The sequence below is a fragment of the Lepidochelys kempii genome, chromosome 16 (genome assembly GCF_965140265.1).
Source record: "Lepidochelys kempii isolate rLepKem1 chromosome 16, rLepKem1.hap2, whole genome shotgun sequence".
Classification (NCBI taxonomy): domain Eukaryota; kingdom Metazoa; phylum Chordata; order Testudines; family Cheloniidae; genus Lepidochelys; species Lepidochelys kempii.
The window spans coordinates 16,033,140-16,055,837 of record NC_133271.1 but is presented as its reverse complement, the minus strand read 5'-3'; the positions used below and the strand labels follow the sequence as shown (position 1 = coordinate 16,055,837).

The following is a 22,698-nucleotide window of genomic DNA, read 5'->3' as shown; positions in this document are numbered from 1 at the left end:
ATCTCCTTCCTTAGAAGTTTTTAAGGTCAGGCTTGACAAAGCCCTGGCTGGGATGATTTAATTGGGGATCAGTCCTGCTTTGAGCAGGGGGTTGGACTAGATGACCTCCTGAGGTCCCTTCCAACCCTGATATTCGATGATTCTATGATTCTATGATACTTTAGTGGCCAAATCATGCTAGATTTTGTATAGGGAACAAATCCTTGGCTATATCCCAAGACATCCATGCCTGTGTGACTTCTCTAAGCAGCCCCTGTCTATCTTAGCTATTTATATGAAGCTGGAACATCTGAGCACCTCCTAGTCCTTTTAATGTATTTATCTTCATGTGCCCCCTGTGAAGTAGGGCAGGGCTATTATCCCTCAATTGCAGGGAGGGAACTGAGGCCAAGAGACACTAACTGCCTTGCCCATGGTCACATGGGGAATGTGTGGCAGAGCAGGGATTTAAACCCACATCATCTAAGACTTTGACTGGAGCCTTAACCACTGCACCAGCCTTCCTCTGTCCCACCTTTTAACATCCATAGCAGTGGTATTTCCCTTGGCGTGTATAACCAAAGTCCCAGCTGCTGCTTTAAACCAAGCTGAGCAGGGGACGGTGTCTTCACTGCAGCTCCGCACTATTCTAATCTAGCGCAAAGGGTAACATTCATGATGGGGGTGGGGGGCTTTTGCATGCTCATTCCCATGTTAAAGGGGTTTCACCAGTGGGGAAGATGTTGGAGGGGGGAATGTCAGAGACTGGGGGATCCAGGGAGCAACCCACAGGGGGCACTTTAAGAGCTCTTTGATTTTTTAAGGAGGGTCAGAGGGTGCACAGTACAGGGAGTGCCCTTGGGGGGGGGAATGGAGGGCAGCAAAGTCTGGGAGTGCAGACCAGGGGTCCCCAGTTTGGGGGGGGCCCAGCCCAGGAATCCCCAGTTTGGGGGTGGCCCACCCCAGGGGACCCCACTGGATGGAGGGCCCAGGCCAGGGGTCCCCAGTTTGGGAGTGGCCCAGGCCAGGGGACCCCACTGGATGGAGGGCCCAGGCCAGGAATCCCCAGTTTGGGGGTGCCCCAGCCCAGGGGACGCCGCTGGATGGAGGGCCCAGGCCAGGGGTCCCCAGTTTGGGGGTGCCCCAGCCCAGGGGACCCCGCTGGGCGAAGGGCACAGCCCAGGGATCCCCAGGCGGGCGGCCCTGCGGGGTCCCGCGGGGAGGGGCTAGAGGCTGCCCCCCCTCCCACGCGGGCGCCTGGCCCTTTAAGCCCCGCGCCCCCGTTGCTATGTACAGCGCGTTGCCCCGGCGACGCGGGGTCCCGCGAGGCTCTTCCAGCGGCCGCCGGGCTCCCCCCGCTGCCCGCCGCGGCCATGGCCCCCAAGAAGAAGGGCGGCGGCAAGAGGGAAGACGCGGGCAAGGAGCCGAGGCCGGAGGGGAAGGCGGAGCAGCCCCTGGCCGAGCACAGCCGGGAGTTCTATCTGCTCCAGATCCGGGACCTGGAGGAGCGGCTGGCCCGGTGCGGGGTCCCCTCCCGCGGGGGCTGGGCTGGGCTGGGCTCCAGAGGGGCTCACGTGGGCAGCCGGGCCCGGGCGAGCTGCGGGATCCCCGCCCCGGGGTCTGCGCCCCCCGGCCGGCCGCCCCTCCTCGCAGCCTCCTCAAGTGATCGTCGGCGCCCCGCAAGGCCCAGCTCTGTTGGGGTTGAACAGCTGCCCCTGTCCCTCCCCGGAGACGGCCGCGTTTCCGTGCGGGGTGGAGGGTGCCCGTATACGGAGCTGCCCCTGTCCCTCCCGGAGACGGCCGCGTTTCCGTGCGGGGTGGAGGGTGCCCGTGTACGGAGCTGCCCCTGTCCCTGCCGGAGACGGCCGCGTTTCCGTGCGGGGTGGAGGGTGCCCGTATACGGAGCTGCCCCTGTCCCTCCCGGAGACGGCCGCGTTTCCGTGCGGGGTGAAGGGTGCCCGTGTACGGAGCTGCCCCTGTCCCTCCCGGAGACGGCCGCGTTTCCGTGCGGGGTGAAGGGTGCCCGTGTACGGAGCTGCCCCTGTCCCTCCCCGGAGACGGCCGCGTTTCCGTGCGGGGTGAAGGGTGCCCATGTACGGAGCTGCCCCTGTCCCTCCCCAGAGACGGCCGCGTTTCCGTGCGGGGTGGAGGGTGCCCGTGTACGGAGCTGCCCCTGTCCCTCCCGGAGACGGCCGCGTTTCCGTGCGGGGTGAAGGGTGCCCGTGTACGGAGCTGCCCCTGTCCCTCCCGGAGACGGCCGCGTTTCCGTGCGGGGTGAAGGGTGCCCGTGTACGGAGCTGCCCCTGTCCCTCCCCGGAGACGGCCGCGTTTCCGTGCGGGGTGGAGGGTGCCCGTATACGGAGCTGCCCCTGTCCCTCCCCGGAGACGGCCGCGTTTCCGTGCGGGGTGAAGGGTGCCCGTGTACGGAGCTGCCCCTGTCCCTCCCGGAGACGGCCGCGTTTCCGTGCGGGGTGAAGGGTGCCCGTGTACGGAGCTGCCCGTGTCCCTCCCCGGAGACGGCCGCGTTTCCGTGCGGGGTGGAGGGTGCCCGTATACGGAGCTGCCCCTGTCCCTCCCGGAGACGGCCGCGTTTCCGTGCGGGGTGAAGGGTGCCCGTGTACGGAGCTGCCCCTGTCCCTCCCGGAGACGGCCGCGTTTCCGTGCGGGGTGAAGGGTGCCCGTGTACGGAGCTGCCCCTGTCCCTCCCGGAGACGGCCGCGTTTCCGTGCGGGGTGAAGGGTGCCCGTATACGGAGCTGCCCCTGTCCCTCCCCGGAGACGGCCGCGTTTCCGTGCGGGGTGGAGGGTGCCCGTATACGGAGCTGCCCCTGTCCCTCCCGGAGACGGCCGCGTTTCCGTGCGGGGTGAAGGGTGCCCGTATACGGAGCTGCCCCTGTCCCTCCCGGAGACGGCCGCGTTTCCGTGCGGGGTGAAGGGTGCCCGTATACGGAGCTGCCCCTGTCCCTCCCCGGAGACGGCCGTGTTTCCGTGCGGGGTGAAGGGTGCCCGTATACGGAGCTGCCCCTGTCCCTCCCGGAGACGGCCGCGTTTCCCTGCGGGGTGGAGGGTGCCCGTATACGGAGCTGCCCCTGTCCCTCCCGGAGACGGCCGCGTTTCCGTGCGGGGTGGAGGGTGCCCGTGTACGGAGCTGCCCCTGTCCCTCCCCGGAGACGGCCGCGTTTCCGTGCGGGGTGGAGGGTGCCCGTGTACGGAGCTGCCCCTGTCCCTCCCCGGAGACGGCCGCGTTTCCGTGCGGGGTGAAGGGTGCCCGTGTACGGAGCTGCCCGTGTCCCTCCCCGGAGACGGCCGCGTTTCCGTGCGGGGTGAAGGGTGTCCGTGTACGGAGCTGCCCCTGTCCCTCCCCGGAGACGGCCGCGTTTCCGTGCGGGGTGAAGGGTGCCTGTATACGGAGCTGCCCCTGTCCCTCCCCGGAGACGGCCGCGTTTCCATGCGGGGTGAAAGGATTCTTGTAAATACGGCTTGCAACATGCTCTGGGGCCAGGTGTTTCAGGAGTGTAGGTTTTACGATGATTGCTATCGAGGTTCATGATAGCCCTTTACCACTGATGCTGCAGAAGCCAGTCATAGTGAGGGTGAGGTGAAGCCCTGGGTCAAAGGTGCAGCTTCTCTTTCTTCTGCTCCCAGACACTTTGGATTGAGCCCATGGGCCAAATTCAGTCCTTGTGTAAGCAGGTGCAGCTCCCACAGAAATCAAGGCACCTTACCTGGTTGCAGCAGGACTCACTTTGGCCACCTGTGTTGGAATTAGAATGGCAGGGCTGGGCAGGGAGATCTGTCCACTTCCATTCTGGTGTCCACCTCTCATCTCCTTCCCATCCTGGGACAGGGCTGGGGGGTCCCCAGCTGCTGGATGGGAGTGCAGGGGAATGGGCCATGAGTAGGGCCCTACCAAATTCATGACCATGAAAAATGCATCTCGGACTGTGGAATATGGTCTCCCCCGCATGAAATCTGGTCTTTTGTGTGCTTTTACCCTATACTATACAGATTTCACAGGGGAGACCAGCGTTTCTCAAATTGGGGGTCCTGATCCAAAAGGGAGTTGCAGGGTGGTCACAAGGTTATTTTGGGGGGGGGGTCACAGTATTGCCACCCTTACGTCTGCACTGCCTTCAGATCTGGGTGGCTGGATAGCGGTGACTGTTGGCAGCCACCCAGCGCTGAAGGCAGTGCCCTGCCAGCAGCAGCATAGAAGGAAGGGTGGCGATACCAGACCAGGCCACCCTTCCTTCTGCGCTGCTGCCTTCGGAGCTGGGCAGCTGGAGAGCGGCGGCTGCTGACTGAGGGCCCAGCTCTGCAGGCAGCAGCGCAGAAGGAAGGGTGGCAACACCAGACCAGGCCACGCTTACATCTGCGCTGCTGCTGGCGGCGGCTCTGCGTTCACAGCTGGGCTCCCAGCCAGCAGCCACCGCTCTCCAGCTGCCCAGCTCGGAAGGCAGGGCCGCCGCCAGGAGCAGCGCAGAAGTAAGGGTAGCAGTACCGCAACCCCCCCTACAATCACCTTGTGACCCCCCCCCCAACTCCTTTTTGGGTCAGGGCCCCTACAATTACAACACCGTGAAATTTCAGATTTAAATACCTGAAAACATGAAATTTCTGATTTTTAAAATCCTGTGACCATGAAAGTGACCAAAATGGACCGTGAATTTGGTAGGGCCATAGCCATGAATAGTCCCCCTCTCCAGTCCCACTGCAATCAGCTGTGAGCTGTGCTCCCGTGCATGCCCTGGGCCTGTGCCCAGGCAATGGGAGAGACTGGACCAACTTATAAATAGGTGAGGGGCAGGGAATCAGCCCATCCTGGAGACTGCTGTCTGACTGTCTGTTCGGCGCTGCTTCCCCCTGGCAGGTACCAGCGGAAATGGGACGAGCTGCAAGTGAACGAGACCCTCTTCAGGGTGGAGTACGATCAGATGGCCAATGACAACAAAGAGATCGTGGCCTTTCTCAAGAAGACCCTGAACCAGCGGGTTGATGAGATCGCTGAAGTCAATGACCAGCTGCTCAGCCTGCAGCAGGCCAAAGAATCCGAGAAGGACGCGTTCGAGGCCCAGCTGGCCCAGGTTCGACACGAGTTTCAGGAGACCAAGGACCAGCTCACTTCGGAGAACATGCTGCTAAGTAATGTGCCCTGGCTCAGACTGGACCCTTCCTTTTCCCTCTTGCCCCATGGTCCCTTTTCCTGGGGCAGGGGGCTGCTGGTGCCGCCGTGCAGGGATAGAGCCTGGAATTCTGAGGGTTGAACAGTTCCTGCCTGGGGCTGTGGCCACGGGCTGGTGGGAGAATGGTCAGTGGAAATATTCTGGCTGGAGTGGGTGGGAATTTGTACCTCCACCCCCAGACATTTTTTTTGATGAAAAGTTTTTTTTGTTTTCAACAGAACTCTCTATTATTACACTTCTAGTAATAATAAAAAGGGTTTGCAAAATGGTTTTTTGGCCCAAAGCTGCTGAAAACCAAAACAGTGTTGGGCCTTTGGCAGAAGGTTTTTGAGTTTTCTGATGAAAAATCTTAAATTTTCATTTAGTCAAATACCTGATTTTCCGCAGAAGAGTTTCAGTAGAAAATTTCTGACCAGCCCTAATTCCAGCTGCGTGTGGGGGAGGACACATGGGGGTGTGGAGACAGAGGTGGTGTATACATAGGGTGACCAGATGTCCCGTTTTTAAAGGGACAGTTCTGGTTTTTGGGACTTTTTCTTATATAGGCACCTATTACCCCCCACCCCCATCCCGTTTTTTCACAGTTGCTATCTGGTAACTATGTGTACACATTTGAGCCTCCCTCTCTTTCCACCACAATGTGGGTTGTGGAAGGCTCCTTTCTAGTGCTGGAGGCTGCTGTCTATTGCTGGTCCCCATAGCAGGTACAGCCTGGGCAGCCTCAGGGCAAGCTTTCCCCATATGCTGGCCCTGTATTATTGATATTACAGCAGCACCATTGTGCTCGGTGCTGTACAAATGTACTAAAGAAACAGTCTTGGCCCCATAGAGTTTGTGATCAGGGTGGTTAAGAAGATGCAGAACAGGTGTGTGGTGTGAAGAGCAGTTGGGGAGAATCTCACAGTGGGGTTTGCCAGCTTGGCGAAGCACTTAGCCCCCATGGCTAAGCATGGAAGCCCCCAATGGTCCTTCTGGGGTCCTAAGTGATCTGTTTTGGCAGGTGGGAAGCTGGCTGCGCTGGAGGAGTTCAGGATCCAGAAGGAGGATCTCATGGGCAAGTTTGCAGCCCTAGAGGAGCAGCTGAAGAAACAAGAGGAAAATCACAAGGAGTATATCTATAACCTGGAGAGGAAAGCTGTGCTGGACAAAGACAGGTCAGTGCCAGACAGAGACTGACTGTGTGTCATTCCCCACTGGAGTCTGAAGGTGGGAGTGTGGTCTCATGGTTAGTGCCAAGTGTGGGACTTGGAAGCCTTGGTTTCACTTCCTGGCTTTGCCACTGACTTGCTGTGGGACCTTGGACAGGAGCTAATCCTTTGGACTGGGGTCTGATTTGCCGGGGCTAAGGCGTTTGCAGCTGCAGTGGGCCCTGCCCCAGGAGTGATGACCTTCTCTGTGTGTCCTGTGTGCGTACGCACACGCCCCACTCCTGCAGGCTGAAGAAGGAGATGATGCAGCGTGTTAATGTGGTGGCAGCCGAGTTCCGCAAGGTCTCCAACAGCCAGATGGCCGAGACCACCAAGCGCACCATCCGCGAGAATGTCGCCATCAACGTCCAGCTGGCCAAGATGTCTGATCGCAGCTATGACCTCATCCAGGAGAATGACATGCTGAAGGAGGCCCAGGCTGAGATGCAGAAGCAGCTGGGGATGCTGGAGCACAATGAGAAGCAGATGACCAAGAAAAGCCTCAGCAACCAGAAGGTCAGAGCTCAACCAATGCACAGAGGGATGCGGGGTGCTGAAGCCAGGCTCTGGTCCTGTTACTGCTCCAGCTTGTCTGCCCCTAGGGACCATGTGGTGGCTTTCAGGGGCCTGGTCTCCCCATTCCCTGACAGCACTATTGCCCTAGAGTTTGCTCAGACCCCATGTAAGTGCATGTGGCTCATCATCTTGGCAGTAGGGACCTGACAGTGGGCATGGGCAACTTGCAGCCTGAGTGTGGGCGGCAGTGAGGGGGATAGGGAGCCTGGGCTGAGGCTGGTGCCTGAGACGTCCCTCTTGTCTCCTGATCCCGAAGCTGTGTCCCTGCTGCTCATTTCAGATGATTTGGATGCTCACCAATAAATGCAAGGAGCAGCAGGTGCTGGTGGATGAGTACAGGCAGCAGAAGGAGGCCATGCAGCAGCTGAAGGCAGCCCATGAGATGCTGCAGAAGGAGAACCAGGCACTAAGGTACGTAGAGCAGAGTGGAGGCGACAGCAAGCCGTCGTGGTCCCAGCGGCAGATCTCATTCCCGTGCTGCAGCCGGGTCTTGTTGCAAGGCCATGTAGAGGCAAAGGAGAGTCCTTGTGCTGTGATCCCATCACATTTCCCAGGCTAAGTGTGGCCAGGCCAGGTTGAATGGGAGACCTTCAAGGAAAACCCAGGTATTACAGGAACTGGGGTCAGTGGTTCAGAAAATGGCACACTGCCTCTGGAACGGCAAGCTCAGTGTGGTGCTGTACTGCTAACTCTTCCATGAGACGCACAATGCAGAGCCGGACTCCAGCGGGCGGGGGCTGGAAGTTCAGTTCCACCGGAAAATCCAACATTTCAAAACCCCTTTTTGTTCTGAAAATTTTTTTTGAAATTTGTAACAAAGCAAAAATTCCAATCGGTGTCTACTTGGCGCTGTGAACATATTTCATTGTGATAATGTTGAATCATTTTGCTTCAATAAGGTCAAACATTTCAGTTTTGACTTTCTCATTTTGATTCACTGAATTTAAACTTTAATATTATGTTAAAATATTAGTGTTTAGTATTAGGCATTTAACACAGTATAGAATTGAGTAGATAGTTAACGTTTTAGTATGTCTAAATGATATGAATCAAAATGAGGAAGCCAAAAGGAAACGTTTTGCTTTTTCAAAATGCAATAGGAAAGTCAATGGGATTCATCTGGACTTTTTCCCATTGAAAATGTTGAAATCGACACATTTTGATTTTGACGAAAGTGCTTTTTTCCATGGAGAATTGTGCTGTGGGAAATGTTTTGACCAGGTCTAGTCCTGACCCCTTGTGCCCATTAACCCCACAGAGTGGGAACTTGGAAGAGTTGCGGTGTTAACCCAGGTGTCCTGGCTCAATGCCCTCTGCGATTGCAATTTGACCTGGGAGTCTTCACTTCTTGACTTAAACTGCCATGCAGTGTTGTGCTGTGTTTTTAAATAATTGCCACTTTCCACCCTAGAGGTGGCTGCATTTAAGAGCTGAGGGAAGTGGTCCCTGTGTAGCCATTCACTGGCTTCACAGGGCCCTTGTGACATTTCACTAAGCAGTGTCTAACAGCACTTGGAGCTCTTTGGATGGGAGGGACTAGGAAAGGACCGAGTATTATTGGATTATGCTTCCCCTGACTGTGTCTGTGTCACCTCAACCTGCTCAACCCTCTGACAGACTCAGCAAGGCTCTGTCACGGCCCCCCACGAGAGCTGCTGCGCCTGGTGCTACATACCGGTTCCCCAAAGGCCTGACCCGGAGCCATGTTGACCGATGCTCTGTCAGTGCCTGGTCTCTGAGCGCATCCTGCCCAACAAGGGCCACTCTGCTCAGCCAGCTGCAGCCTGGTGCTTGTCCAGGACATTCAGGAACCCCACATGGGGTGGGAGTTACCATGGGGAAGGGGAGGCTGGTGTTCCCAGGCACCTTCCGTGGGTGTAACTCTTGGAAAGTAATCTCTCTAGGAGACCTCACTTCCACAGATGTGCAGAGGGGGCTTAGCCCACCTCAGCCCCCCTGCGGACCTGACTTAGACACACATCTCCATGGAGACCAGATTTAGACCCACCTCCTGTGCTCACATATCTCCCTGGTCGGCTGACTTAGCCAGGCGGGCAGGCGGACAGAGACATATACATACTTCTCCCTGGGATCTTGGCTTGGGTGAATAGACAGACACATGCACACATCTCCCTGTGGACCTGACTTGGACAGACAGACAAACGACACATATATGCCTGGGGACCTGACTTGGATGAACAGACAGACAGACCTCCCTGGGGAACCTGATTTAGACAAGTGCATGCGAACACACACACAGTTGTCTGGGGCCTGCTGGAGGTGATGCACGCTTCCCTGCACTCCAAGCACCCTGAGGTGAAGTGGCTGTTTGCTACCTCACCCCTGGCTGTTCTTGTCTGGCTCCCTCCCTGCAGACAAGAGCTGAAGGAGCTGAAGGAGGAGGTGAGGAGGAAGATGGACGAAGGGCAGAGTCAGGCCAAGCTCCTAAAGGAAGAGCAGAAGCTCAGGAGGAATGCAGAGAGGATCCTGAACCAGGCTGTCCAAGCCCTTAAGGACCTGCTGCAGGTGAGACTCACACAGTTTCGGGGATTGGGGTGGACGTGTTCTGGTGGCTGCTTGGCATTAAACAGGCCAGAGCCCAGCATGTTTCTGAGATGGCGACATTTCCTTGGTTGCTCCCAAAAGCTAGAACAGAACAGACGCATCAGTGGACATAAGCCACCACCAGGATCACAGAGGTCAAAGGTTAGGAAAGACTTGAGAACTAGAAAGGGAGCAATATTGTCTGCAGGAGCCTGGGAACCAAAACTCCTGGATTCTATTCCCACCTCTACCACAATGTTGCTGTGGGACACTGTGCAAGGCACATCGCTGCACCGTGCCTCAGTTTCCCCATGTGTGAAATGGAGATGATTATACTGACCTACCCCATGGGCAGCTGTGAGGCTTGGTCTGTTAGTGTGTAGAGGATCTCTGAGCTCTTTCCAAGGAGAGGCTGTGGAGAGCAAAGCGGTTCCATTAAGAACAGGGTAACACAGGTGCAGGCTGTGGGGCAGCAAACTGTTGGGAAACTCATGAGCTCTTGTAACATAAAAGAGGTTGCCCAAAATCTTGCTAAGAGTTAGAGGCCCCTGACTGAGAGCTCTTGAGCTGTATCCATTTATCTTGGGTACTTATGTATGGCCCCCATTAGTAGGATCTGGGTAGTATCCCCCCACAACACGGTGGAGCTGGGAATTGAACCCAGGCCTCTGGAGACCTAGGCTGGCCCCCTAACCACTGGACCATCTACTGCCCTTGTCCTTGGCTCTGTCCCTATCTTGAGAGGCTGGCTCCTGGGACAATGCCAGAGTCCTGCACTATCTGGGGTTTCACATCATAGTGCTCTGTTGACTTACCCGGAACTGATTTTGCATCAGGCAATGAGGATGTTGTGTCAATTAGGGAAGATTTGAAATTAATAGGAATGGATTTTGCATCCAATCCCGGGGATGCTGTGTCACTTAAGGTGGATGCTGTGATAGTCTGGGAGGGCACAATGGCCTCATGTTGGTGGTGTACCTCCAAGCAAACATTGTGCTGAGATGTCCTAGCACATGTGCCATGCCTTGTAAGGGGTCTGCCCTGGCCACACCCAGAGCCCTGGACTCTTTCAGATCAGAGCCACCAGCATCTTGCTCTGTACAAACACCCACCTTGGACCTTGGCACTATATCTTCTGTGGCAGCTGTTTCCGGCTCTTTATTTTGCACCAAACCAGAATGTGTCAGGGCTACATTGGTTTGACTCACTGTAATTTCCCTTGTCCCCTATAGAGTCCAGTTGTTGGAGGGTAGTCATGGGGGAGGTTGGGTCCATGCTGCAGGCTGCTGGGGCAGATGCCCTAATCCAGCACATACATGGTGTTTATTGCATGTGGTACTAGAAATCCTCCCATCACGCCAAGTGCGGAGTCTCTTACTGAACCCCCGGCTGCATCTGAGTGAGGATCCGACGACATGTCCTGTGCTGGGGACGGGAAGCCTCCAGCTGTGGGGAGGTAGAGTCGGTGGGGAAGAGCCAAGAGATGCTGGGGTGCTGTTCCAGGGAACCCCACTAAAGTCTGGCTTTGAACTACAAGCAGCCCAACCCCCAGCAGCTCCAGCTCCCGACTGGCTGTCCCAGCAGAGTTCTGAATGGCCGTGGGGCCTGAGCCTTTGTTAGATGGGCACCTCCCTCGCCTACGGGAGCTGCCGGGTTCTGGGTGCCCTCAGAATGCAGGAGCCAGGGCGATGGTAGTGGAGACTGAGCTGTGGGGCTTCCTCTGCCTACAGTGGGGGTCCAACCCCTGTGCTTTGAAGTCATGGGGGGAGAGCAGGAGCTGCAGTGCCGGTTCACCTCCCCCGCCTCATCACCCTGCAGGAGAGGCCGTCTGATGAGGAGGATGGCGACTTCGACATAATGTTCCAGCTGCGTCACCAGGAGATGCTGCGGAGCCTGCTGGGGCTGCTGAGGCGGGCGAGCACGGCTGGGCCCGCGCCTCAGGAGCAGGTCTTTGGGCCCCAGAAAATGGCCAAAAGGGAACATGGACTGGAGTCCACAGCAGAGAGGTGAGTAGGAAATGCAGGGGAATAGCCCCACTCCCCATACAGCCCCTGCCCCAGCATCTCTTTGCACCCAAGAGAGGCAGGTCCCAGTTGGAGGCCAGGCCAGACACCCAGGGGCAAAGGGGAGAGAAATGGGGTTGTACCTATTATCTCTATAGCCCTGTGTGACATGTGGTTGCGTTTCTGCCTTCCAACTCTGTGCTGTCATAAAACCGTGCCTCCCTGCTCCTGTGATGTCACGACTCCCATCTCCCCCGACTTCTCCTAGAGCCCTCCAGGGGAAGCACGGCAGATGAGACCTTCATAGGTCACCTTTAGCTCATTCCCCACAGGCCTCCCACCAGCAAGCTGACGGCAGCGACCTCCCACCCACACCGACCTGCACTGGCTCCATCTTGCTCCCCTTGCTGATCCCTTGAGCGTGCAGTTCTCCACTCTGGTCTCTGATTGTCTGCTTGCTCCCCTGCACCTCCAAAGCTGGCTGATCCTCTCCAGTGACTACTGTTCACAGTTGCCTCCAGAGCCTGTCCTGGCTAAGCCTGAGCTGGGGAGGCTCACCCTAAGAGGCACCCTACCCTTACTGTACTTCCCACCTTGAAGAGCCTGCAGTATCTTCCTGCCAATGCCGTTCTAGTCTTTTCCTTCAGTGACCCCTGCCTCCCCCATGTCACGTGGTCTAACCCATCCCCTTTCTCCTCTGCTCCAGCCAGCTGCACCCAGCCCCGTGCCTCAAGATCTCTCCCATCATCTCGCACCACTTGCTGGCTCACCAGGGGCAGGGGGTGCCGCTCTTCCACAGCATGAGCAAGATGGGTCTGCTGTCCAAGACCACCCGCATCGGGACCGTCCGCACCTACACCAGTGCCACAGAGGTGAGGGGGGCTTGGGCCAACTGGGCATAGATGGCTGCAGGGCAGGGGTATCCTGGGAGGTTAAAAAGGGAGTCACACAGGGAGGGCTGGGCAGGCTCAGCAGAGAGGCTGAGGATTGAGGTGAGCACCAAGACTGACTCCCAGCCCCTTGTCCCTGCTCCTAATGGTTCCCTCCACGGACCCACAGGGTCAGGAAAGCTTATCCAAGCGCCATTGGCATTGGCCTGCCCTGTCCTGCCCCCATAGAGGGATGTAGTGACCGGTGTGGCAGTGTTTGAATCACTGCCAATTTCCCAACAGCCACGGATGACTTCCTGGTCGGAGGAGAAACCGGTGAAGCAGCAGCCGATTCTGCCCCTGCCAGAGATAGCGGCCAGACACTCCTTGCAGGGCCTGCTGACCAAATAGGGAAATGGTGGGGGGGGAGTGAGTGAGCACCCCTTTCTGCCAGCCGATTGCTCCCTCCCCTGCCACCAGGACACCTGCACAAAGGAGAGGGACTGAGCATAGATGGCAAAGTGTGTGCAGACTGGGTGTCTGGGTTTATTGTACAGTCTATGCAGAACTGCCCTATAAAACGTCTGGAGTTACTGAGATGTCTGGCTGGGAACCAAGGACGAACAAGGCAAAGCTGAGACTGGGCACAACCACCAAGTCCCAGACCTGTTCTGCAGGGGCAGGGACAAGGTGCTGCTGGGACAGAGTGGTCCCACGCTGGGCAAGGAGGCAGGCGCCCCTGAACATGACAAGCCTAGCTGGGGTCTAGGGGGGAGCCTGGCTGGGGCTTGGAGTCTCTCTCGGGGTCCTCCTTACTCCCCACATTGCAGGGTGCTGAAGTGCCAGGCACGGGCACTTGGCCATGCGGAGCCAGGCCATCTACCGGGCTGCCTTTGCCAGCGCTAATGGGGTTGGGAGGAGAAGCCTGTCACCTGACATGGGGGGTGCAGGAATAGCACCTGCCTGGCAGTCCGCCACCTCCCCTACCAGTTTCATTGCCAGGAACTTCCCTTGGCACCTACCCCCACACAGCACAACTTGTGGGGTCAGTGCTCTTTGCTTAGCTCCCCCAGCCCACCCTGGCAGCTGTGCCCAGAGGCCCATGAAGGAGTCCAGGACCACTGCTTTCCGTCGGCACCATATTCATAAAAACTCCCCCAGCTCAAAGGGTTAATGAGGGGTCCTGTCCCCCTTGTTGCCAGGGGGCGTGCGGTCCTTGCCACTGCTCCTCTGCAGGATGTGTTCCAGCAGCAGGTCGGCCGCCTGCTCCAGGACGCGCTGCAGGACCTCGTGCTCAGCGCTGGCGAACCGGCCCAGCACGTAGTGATCCACCATGGCTTCCCCCACTGGCCGGCCGATGCCAACCCTGAGCCGCACCATGCACTGCAGGGAGAAAAGGGGATGCAGCATGTGCTGTGTGTCCTCTTCCCATCGCCACCTGTTCCTGGGGCCTGCATTCACCCGAGCTGGGATCTCGGTACAGCATGGCAGTTGCTACAAAGTGCTAAACATGCTTGGCACGGCCTGGAGCCAAAGCAGATACTGGGGGCTCTGAGGTGGAGCTGGAGGGCAGGGGAGCATTGAGACCCTGGTTAGCCAGGGACCAGTCAAAGGGGGAGCCTGTGGAGTGAAAGGGAATCCTAAGTGCCTCACTTGAGCCCCACACGGCAAGCTGAGTTTGTGTCCTGCTCTGTTCCTTTGTCTCCCTCTGCTGTAGCTGGGTTCAGGCTGGGCTCCAGCAAACATGAGCTTGGAAAGAGTTTCGTCCAACAAACGCAGTTAAGTTGGTGGGCTGAGCTCCCAGCTAGGCCATGTGGTTCCACTTTAGCTAATTGCTTCCACATCCTGGCTCATGGACGAGTCAGAAACAACTCACGTGTGAGAAGGGCTGGGCTGGGAGCGGGGGATGAAGGTCCAAGTCTGCTAACACAAACACAAGGGGAGGCTAAGGCCTTGGGGGTGGCTCATAGGGGGCTCTGGGGCTGGGGAGAGATGGTGCTTTACATATGCACTGCTAAGATGTGTGCAGGATAGAGCTCTTTACCCTACAAGGCCGACTTACATCTGAGTGCAGGGAGCTGATACAGGAACGGACCCCGTTATGCCCCCTAAAGAAAGCAAGAGAAACCAGCTGTCAGAGAGTAGATGAGAACCTCAGAGGGATCATCCATGGGATTCACACTAAACTCTTCCCTCCTCTTTGCTCTGTACAAACAGGCCCCGTTATCCCCCTTTACAGAAGACCTAGGCACTGGGCTTGTTTACACAGAGAGTTCTACTGATTTAACGAGAGGTGTGACATTACCCCAATTTAGTTAAGCTGGCGCAAAGTCCATGCGGACACTTGGATTTCAGTGTAAGAGCAGCCTAGGACGGTTAAGCTTATTCAGGCTTAGACTAAAGCACAAGTCACTCAAAGCAACATCTGAGTATCCACACTGGGAAACTGATGCAAAGTTGTGCAGAGGAAGCCCCAGGCAGGCTTGCCTTGTCTTGCAGACTGCACCTGGAGTTCTGGGTGCTCAGCGCTTCTGAAAAATCAGACCCTAAGTGGCACGCCCATGGCCCGAGGGGCAATCCGCGTCAGAGAGGAGCTCATGATTCCCAGTCCTATACTCAGAGCAGGCCTCACTTACATGCAGCAGCCTCTGAGCTGGGCCAAACCCCCTGGGTGACCCACTGCCATGGGGTATTGCCAAAGAGGGTACTTGGCTAGGGATATGGCTGTGCAGATCCAGAATGTCCCGTGCCCTGCACTGAACTCCCTAGCCGGGGCTCTGGCACCCAGTGCTTTCAACTGCTGGAGAAGGGAGTACACACTGCACACGCTGCCTGCATTGGGCAGGCCTGAACACAGCCAGGTATGGACCACGTGGTAATAAGAGGAGAGACCCCAGGGAACAGTGTGTGGCTAATGTAACTGATTCAGAAAGGTCACTCTTCAGTCAAACGTCACTGTCACCACAAGCACAGGTCTAGGTTCTGTTCGGTCTCAAGTGTCGATCAAGCTAGGATACGTGTGACTCGGGGAGGTTGCCTAACAGGGCTCTGGGCAGTCACTGCTGTATTTTATTGCAGCAGCCTTGGCACCAGTTGTTTCCTGCACACCTAGTGCCAGAGCCCATTATTTGAGGCCATCCCAATTTATTGAAATATCTCTGGTTTAGCTGGTGCTTTGAACTGGAACCTGCAGGAGGTTGGGCAGACAGCAGAGTAAACCACTGTCAGGTAAAGCTTGTAAAGCGCTGCAGAAAGATTCTGCCACCAATCTGCTGCCATCTCTGCAGTCCTGGGGGTGGGGGAGATGGGACAGTCACAGCCCCAAAGGCCCATTTTAAAAAGCACACAGTAAGATGCAGCTCAAGCAAATCTTTCAAGGTCATTTTCCACAGGGGCTTTCCCTTCGTACCTTGCGCTGCCTCCCAACTTTATCGCCATCTTCCCCAGCGGCTTCTCCAGGTCGTCGTGAACGAGGTAAATGTCTTCTACCCCGAGGTTGTAAGTTTCAGCTTGAGAAAGAAACAACGCACAAGAAGTGAGGAAAAATTAAATCCATCTCTCACCATCCCACAGCCTCGGGGACCTAAAGAAGGACACTGCAGGCAACAGTGATAAAAAATGACAGGGGACGTGGAGGCAGGAAGTGCATAGCAGGGCGAAGAGAACTTCTAACCTCAGGAATGCACTATCAGCCATGCTGGCAAACTAGCTGCACACGCTGTCACTGGAGCTGCCTGATGTCTGCACCACGTGATACTGCTCTGCACCGCTATTGTCTTTTGGCCAAAAGTACTTTACAGTCCGCACCCCTGAAACACAGCGGGCTGGACGGTCGTAGCCAACTAGCTTGCTGCAGGCTATGCAACAGTGTGAGGAGCGGAACTCATAGCCCAGCATGCCAGGGAAAAGCCTGACTGTTCTGAAAACTGCCCTGGGATTTCTGATGTCTGTGCAGAGCCCTCAGGACCTTGGTTCCGAACCTTGCCATCTGTTTTTTCCTAGAGATGCCAAAATGGCAAACTGCATGGAACTCAGTTAATCTTCTCCATCTCCCAAGGGTGGTGTGAAAAATTAGTAATGGGTTTAGGAGATTGTGTGTGTGTGTGCACCGCCCTCTACTGGACAGAACTGGCTATGGTCAACTGTGTGTCATAAGCCCTATACTGGAAATGGATATTCTCCTTTAGCTCAAGTGATAGGTTCTTGAGCTTGGTCTACTTTTACTGTCTTTCTGCCTGAATGGCCATGGAACAACCAGGAAGTCCTAAGAGTTGTTACATCGTTGGCTCCATAGAAAAGAAAAAGGAGACTGACCCTGGCAGGAGTGGGCCCTGTAGTTCCAGGGCAGGTATTTCAGACTTGTTGCTTACAGCCCTGAGTGGTCCCCTCTGGCTAAGAAGATGAAAGGTGAAGCACAAGGGTCCCTGGAAGGCTACAGTTGTGTACATTCCTCAGCTGGCTATTGGAGGTGTTCGGAGTCACTTACCAGCGCTTGCTACACTGAGTCCATTGATGTTCATGAGCCGCCGAGGTTTCATCAGCACCAGCTCTGCTTCCTCCACATTGGTGACGGTCACATCTGCGCAGCAGCGTCTGTCTGCTTTCCACTGGTCAGCGATGTTCAACTTCTGGGCCAGCTGATTGAGCACCGCCATGCCCACATTATGACGGGTTCCTTGCAGCCCATAATTCCCTAGCCCTGCCACCTGCAAAGAGGACCAGCAACAGGTGTTACCAGGACTCTCTCTATATCAGAATCCAACCAAACGGAGTCACTAGAGTCAGCCCTTGTGGTGTAGTAAGGATCAAATTTGCCCTCCCTGCAGCCGGGCTCCTTTCACCACCCCGGCAAGAAATTCACCCAGCAAAACCAGCTGCTTCCCTTCAGAAGCAGCAAGACAATCACCATGTCCATTGTTGATTACTGTAGGGCCAGACTCTGTAGCTACAAGGGCCTGTCCCTCTCTTGTTAAACAGAATTGAGATGGGCTGAGATTGAGTAAGATGCTCAAATGAGCTTAGCAACCTAGGTGATCCCTGTCCCCCCACTCATTCCAGCTGTACCTCCCATCTCCAGGAATGAGAAGCCATAGGGTGACTAAGAGCCGTATCTGTCCTGCGATTTCTTGTCCCTACGTGAGCAAAGAGCATAATCCAAAGATGGTGAGTTCCATCTGTGAAATCACAGTACACTGACATGGCATCATAAGGTCATTTACAAGGAGAAATGGGAACATTTATTGTATGACTCTAGTGCCTAGGGGCCCTAGGGAAGGACCAAGATCCCATTGTGCTAGGTGCTGTGCAAACATAAAACAAAAAGTCCCTATCCCAAAGAGTTCACAATCTAAGTATAAAACAAGCAGATGAGGGTCGAGTACAAGAAAACAATGAGATGATATCAAGTATTTTTTAGGCATCAAGGAAAAGGAAAGATTTAAGGATGGATTTGAATGTGGATAATGAGGTAGCTTTGTGGATGTTTATGGGGAGTGTCTCCTAAACATGTGGCACAGCACAGGAGAAAGCGAGAGATAGGCTGGCACCATGGGCTGATCAGAGGTGGGAGTCAACGTCTCCACAGTGAAAGAGAGAGGATAGGTAGGGTGGGGATAGGCCATGAAGGGCCTTGAAAGTGAAGAGAAGCAGCTTATGTTTGAAGAGAGAGAGAGAACGGGAAGTTTCAAAGAAAGAGGTGATGTAGTCAAAGTGACAGACTAAGAAAATGATCTTTGCAGCAGCATTCTGAACAGTTATGAGCGGGGCAAGACTGCATTTGTCAAAGCCAGACAGAAGGATATTGCAGTAATTGAAATGCAATGATGAAAGCCCGGACAACAGTTTTATGTGTGTGGATGGATAGGAAAGGCTATGTCTGAGAGATGTTATGCAGAAAGAATTGGCAAGACTTAGACAGCCTGGATGTGAGGACTGAGAGGTCAGAGTCAAAGATGGCACCAGAGTTATGGACCTAAGTGACGGTCAGGATGGTGGTGGTGTCCACAGTGATCAAGAAAGGAGGTAGCGGGGAGGGCTTGTGGGGAAAGATTCAGAGCTCTGTTTAGCTGTGTTGAGCTTGAGCTAGATATCCACCAGATGACAGAGTCAGGCTGAGATTTTAGTTTGGACAGAAGAAGACGGGTCTGGAGTAGAAAAGTAGATATGGGAGTCCTCAGCATAGAGATGGTAGCTGAATTTGTGTTCACAGATGAGATTACGCAGAGATGAGAAGCGGACCAAGGACACCCACAGAAAGAGTGATCGTTGAGGAAGATCCTCCAAAGGACATGCTGAAGGAGTAATTATAGATCTAGAGGAGAACCAGGAGAGGATGGAGTCAGACAAGCCAAGGGAGGAGAAGATTCCAACATCCTGGCTGACAGGCAGATGACAGGTCAATGAGGTTGTAGTACTGGTTCTGAGCTTTGGCTTTTGACACGGTCTCCCACAGTATTCTTGCCAGCAAGTTAAAGAAGTATGGGCTGGATGAATGGACTATAAGGTGGATAGAAAGTTAGCTAGATTGTCGGGCTCAATGGGTAGTGATCAATGGCTCCATGTCTAGTTGGCATCCAGTATCAAGTGGAGTGCCCCAAGGATCAGTCCTGGGGCTGGTTTTGTTCAATATCTTCATAAATGATCTGGAGGATGGTATGGATTGCACCCTCAGCAAGTTTGCAGATGACACTAAACTGGGAAGAGAGGTAGATACGCTGGAGGGTAGGGATAGGATACAGAGGGACCTAGACAAATTAGAGGATTGGGCCAAAAGAAATCTGATGAGGTTCAACAAGGACAAGTGCGGAGTCCTGCACTTAGGACGGAAGAATCCCATGCACCGCTACAGACTAGGGACCGAATGGCTTGGCAGCAGTTCTGCAGAAAAGGACCTGGGGGTTACAGTGGACGAGAAGCTGGATATGAGTCAACAGTGTGCCCTTGTTGCCAAGAAGGCCAATGGCATTTGGGATGTATAAGTAGGGGCATTGCCAGCAGATCGAGGGACGTAATCGTTCCCCTCTATTCGACATTGGTGAGGCCTCATCTGGAGTACTGTGTCCAGTTTTGGGCCCCACACTACAAGAAGGATGTGAAAAATTGGAAAACGTCCAGTGGAGGGCAACAAAAATGATTAGGGGACTGGAACACATGACTTATGAGGAGAGGCTGAGGGAACTGGGATTGTTTAGTCTGCGGAAGAGAAGAATGAAGGGGGATTTGATAGCTGCTTTCAACTACCTGAAAGGGGGTTCCAAAGAGGATGGACCTAGACTGTTCTCGGCGGTACCAGATGACAGAACAAGGAGTAATAGTCTCAAGTTGCAGTGGGGGAGGTCTAGGTTGGATATTAGGAAAAACTTTTTCACTAGGAGGGTGGTGAAACACTGGAATGTGTTACCTAGGGAGGTGGTGGAATCTCCTTCCTTAGAAGTTTTTAAGGTCAGGCTTGACAAAGCCCTGGCTGGGATGATTTAGTTGGGTATTGGTCCTGCTTTGAGGAGGGGGTTGGACTAGATGACCTCCTGAGGTCCCTTCTAACCCTGATATTCTATGATTCTATGATTCAAGACTTTGGTGAGAGTAGTTGCAGTGGAGTGCAAGGTACAGAAGCTGGATCGGAGAGGGTCTGGGATGGGATTGGAGGGGAGGAACTCCAGACAGTGATTGTAAACAGCGCATTCAATGCGCTGAGAGATGAAAGAAGGGGTGGTAGTTGGAGGAACAAGTATGGTGCACTTCCATACAATATGACATTGGATAGTGACACTATCACATTTGACTATGAAACATTTGCAAAGGTTAATGCAGTTGTGAAAGGGAGAGGTATAAAGATTACCAGAAGATATAGATGGAAGTGTGGGGTAGCAGGCCTGAGTCTTGTTTGTTTTCTGTTCATTATTAGTTTATTAGAACACTGGTTGTGAATCTATCATCCATGGAACACTTTGTGGTGGGCAGCAAAATGAATTATTTTGGGAACCAAGTAGCGTGTGTGTTGTGGGATAGCTGGGAGGGAACATAAAAATTGACAAAGCAGATCAGACCTGTGGTCCCTCTTGATCAGTATAGTGCTGCTTATGCAGCTCATACCCCATACTTCATAGTATGACATCAAGGTCTTTGTAATAGTGAGCAACTAGAAAATAACCCCATCATGGGGGAAATCTCTTCTTAACCTGTCAAACACTGGCTTTGGCCTTGAATTGTCACTCCCCTTGCATATTTTATCTTATCCACTGTCACTGTGAATGTTCTCATTAGCCACGTAAGCGTCAAAGGGAGGAAGGTTCAAGAGATGGGATTGCTCCTATGAAGCATGTAGTCTACAGCAGGGGTAGGCAACCTATGGCACATGTGCCAAAGGCAGCATGCGAGCTGATTTTCAGTGGCACTCACACTGTCCGGGTCCTGACCACTGGTCCGGGGGGCTCTGTATTTTAATTTAATTTTAAATGAAGCTTCTTAAACATTTTAAAAACCTTATTTACTTTACATATAACAATAGTTTAGTTATATATTATAGACTTATAGAAAGAGACCTTCTAAAAACGTTAAAATGTATTACTGGCCCGCGGAACCTTAAATTAGAGTGAATGAATGAAGACTTGGCACACCACTTCTGAAAGGTTGCTGACCCCTGGTCTACAAAGTCACAAAGAGGCTGGGGAACTTATGACTGGATTATGCTATTTGTTAACTTCTATTTTGTTCCACTCAAATACAGTTCTGAATCATGGTTTTAAAATTAAAGGTGTGTGTCTATATGCAAACAGATGCAGTGAGTTGGCACATGGGGTCACACATCTAGCATGCATGTGAAACTGCTGTCTGCAAATCGGTACACTCTTGGGACCTGTGAACTGACGCTTTCCCCCTCTTCCTCCCCCCAAGCACAGACCCTACTGGGTGCTTTGTGACACTTCAGATCTGAGTGTACTTTCTCCATTTCAACACGGATCAGTATGTGGGACAGAAAACCAGCCTTCCAGCAAGCAGCCAGCATGCCCATGGGCTAGTGATGCCCAGAGCTATTGCTCCTGCAGGTTGGGGAACTTAAGGGGCTGGTCTGATCCATGGGTCGTGCTGACATCCTCCACACAGTAGCTCCCAAGCAGGGATCTGGGGCCCCTTGGGGGGCTGCGAGCTGGTTTCAGGGGGTCCGCCGAGCATGGCTGGCATTAGACTCGCTAGGGCACAGGGCAGAAAGCTGAATCCCCACCATGCAGAACTGCAGCCTGAGGCCTGACAACTTCATTTCACGGTGCCCTCTGTGGCGTGGGCCCCCGGGCAACTGCCCTGCTTCCTACCCCTTAATGCCAGGCGTAGATTTTACATGGAGAAAAGCAATCGTCCTGGCACGGGTGGGCTGTGGCGTGTTTATAGCGGGGGGCTCAGAAAGAAGGCGGCTGCGGACCCCGGCTCCAGCAGAGCCAGGACAGCGCTGAGCCCAGGCAGGGTGGTACCCAAGGGCTCAGCTCCCAGGGGGCCTACGCCTCGTCGCCCTGGCGCCCCCAGCTCCCGCACTGGCCCTGCCGCCTTCTCTCGACCCCATCGCCCCGTGACCAGGAAGTGATCCGTCCTCCCGCGCCGTCTCTCCCCCTGTGCCCCGGAAGTGTTCCCTCCGCCCACTCTCTACCAGGACCCGCTTCCCGACGGCGCGCGGATCGGCCTCGCAGTGGCTCATGGTGCGGCTCAGTAACCTCCCGAGGCGCTTGGGTGGCGGCCGCAGCATCCCCCTCTTTCCCCAGCTGAGCGGCCGCCGCCTCGGCGCCGCCGAGACCTCAGGGCACAAGCACCCCTGAGGAGCAGCCGCTCTGCTTCTTAAGCGTCACGCCCACGGCGACCAATCACAAAGGCCGCACCCTACCACGTGGCAGTGCCATCTTGTTTGCGGGCAGAAGGGATTCACACCACGTGGTTTGGTGGGTGAGACCATTTTGATTATGGTGCAGGAAGGGCGTAGGCCACGTGGTCTGCAGACGTGGCCATCTTTCTTGTGGGCGGAAGTGTTCAGCCACTGTAAGCCGGCTGCCCTTGGTTTCCTTTATGAGGGACCCTTTCGTTTAATCTTTGTTGGTCCCTTTATCAGAGTGGAAGAGCTGGTGACTTATGTACCGCAACAAGGGTCTTCAACTGCTTGCTTGTTGGCAGAGCTACCAGGCACAGGATTCATGCCTGCAGGCTGCATCAAAGCTGGCAGGTCAGACCAACCCTCCTCGATCTGTCTGTCACATGATGTAATCAGCTTTAATACATTATTAGCGGATGAAGGCCCTGTATCACAATATCAATCACTCTGCATGGCACTAGTACTGGACAAGGATGCTTCAGAAAAGTCTCCCTCAGTTGACATTTGG

General features: G+C 54.7%; 2 protein-coding genes across 4 annotated transcripts; one reads left to right on the top strand and one right to left on the bottom strand.

Moving 5' to 3' along the window:
- The first annotated feature begins 1,289 nt into the window (after positions 1-1,289).
- CFAP157 (cilia and flagella associated protein 157) lies at positions 1,290-13,211 on the top strand. Of its 2 annotated transcripts, none has more exons than XM_073314236.1 (9): positions 1,290-1,498; positions 4,849-5,120; positions 6,162-6,315; positions 6,597-6,864; positions 7,181-7,335; positions 9,300-9,450; positions 11,287-11,474; positions 12,178-12,343; positions 12,644-13,211. In XM_073314236.1, the coding sequence occupies exons 1-9, from the start codon at positions 1,353-1,355 to the stop codon at positions 12,749-12,751; spliced, it is 1,608 nt and encodes a 535-aa protein (XP_073170337.1). In that variant the 5' UTR covers positions 1,290-1,352; the 3' UTR covers positions 12,752-13,211. The 2 variants fall into 2 exon arrangements, with proteins under 2 accessions (XP_073170337.1, XP_073170338.1); XM_073314237.1 differs by having other exon boundaries at positions 7,205-7,335; positions 12,644-13,208.
- On the bottom strand, positions 12,860-22,155 carry PTRH1 (peptidyl-tRNA hydrolase 1 homolog). 2 transcript variants are annotated; one of them, XM_073314239.1, is made up of 5 exons: positions 22,042-22,155; positions 16,827-17,046; positions 15,750-15,849; positions 14,403-14,448; positions 12,860-13,723 (listed from the first exon to the last, which is right to left on the bottom strand). In XM_073314239.1, exons 2-5 carry the CDS (start codon positions 16,993-16,995, stop codon positions 13,511-13,513), a joined length of 528 nt encoding a protein of 175 aa, XP_073170340.1. In that variant the 5' UTR covers positions 16,996-17,046; positions 22,042-22,155; the 3' UTR covers positions 12,860-13,510. The 2 variants fall into 2 exon arrangements, with proteins under 2 accessions (XP_073170340.1, XP_073170339.1); XM_073314238.1 differs by lacking the exon at positions 22,042-22,155 and adding an exon at positions 21,978-22,034.
- Between the last annotated feature and the right edge of the window lie 543 nt (positions 22,156-22,698).

Coding starts and splice junctions, on each gene's coding strand:
- CFAP157 (XM_073314236.1), top strand. CDS start 1,353: ATGGCCCCCAAGAAGAAGGGCGGCGGCAAGAGGGAAGACGCGGGCAAG. Junction 6,865..7,180: donor AAAGCCTCAGCAACCAGAAG/GTCAGAGCTCAA, acceptor CTGATCCCGAAG/CTGTGTCCCTGCTGCTCATT. Junction 12,344..12,643: donor CCTACACCAGTGCCACAGAG/GTGAGGGGGGCT, acceptor ATTTCCCAACAG/CCACGGATGACTTCCTGGTC.
- PTRH1 (XM_073314238.1), bottom strand. CDS start 22,025: ATGAGCCACTGCGAGGCCGATCCGCGCGCCGTCGGGAAGCGGGTCCTG. Junction 14,449..15,749: donor AAGTTGGGAGGCAGCGCAAG/GTACGAAGGGAA, acceptor TGCTTTCTTTAG/GGGGCATAACGGGGTCCGTT. Junction 13,724..14,402: donor TCAGCTCCCTGCACTCAGAT/GTAAGTCGGCCT, acceptor TTCTCCCTGCAG/TGCATGGTGCGGCTCAGGGT.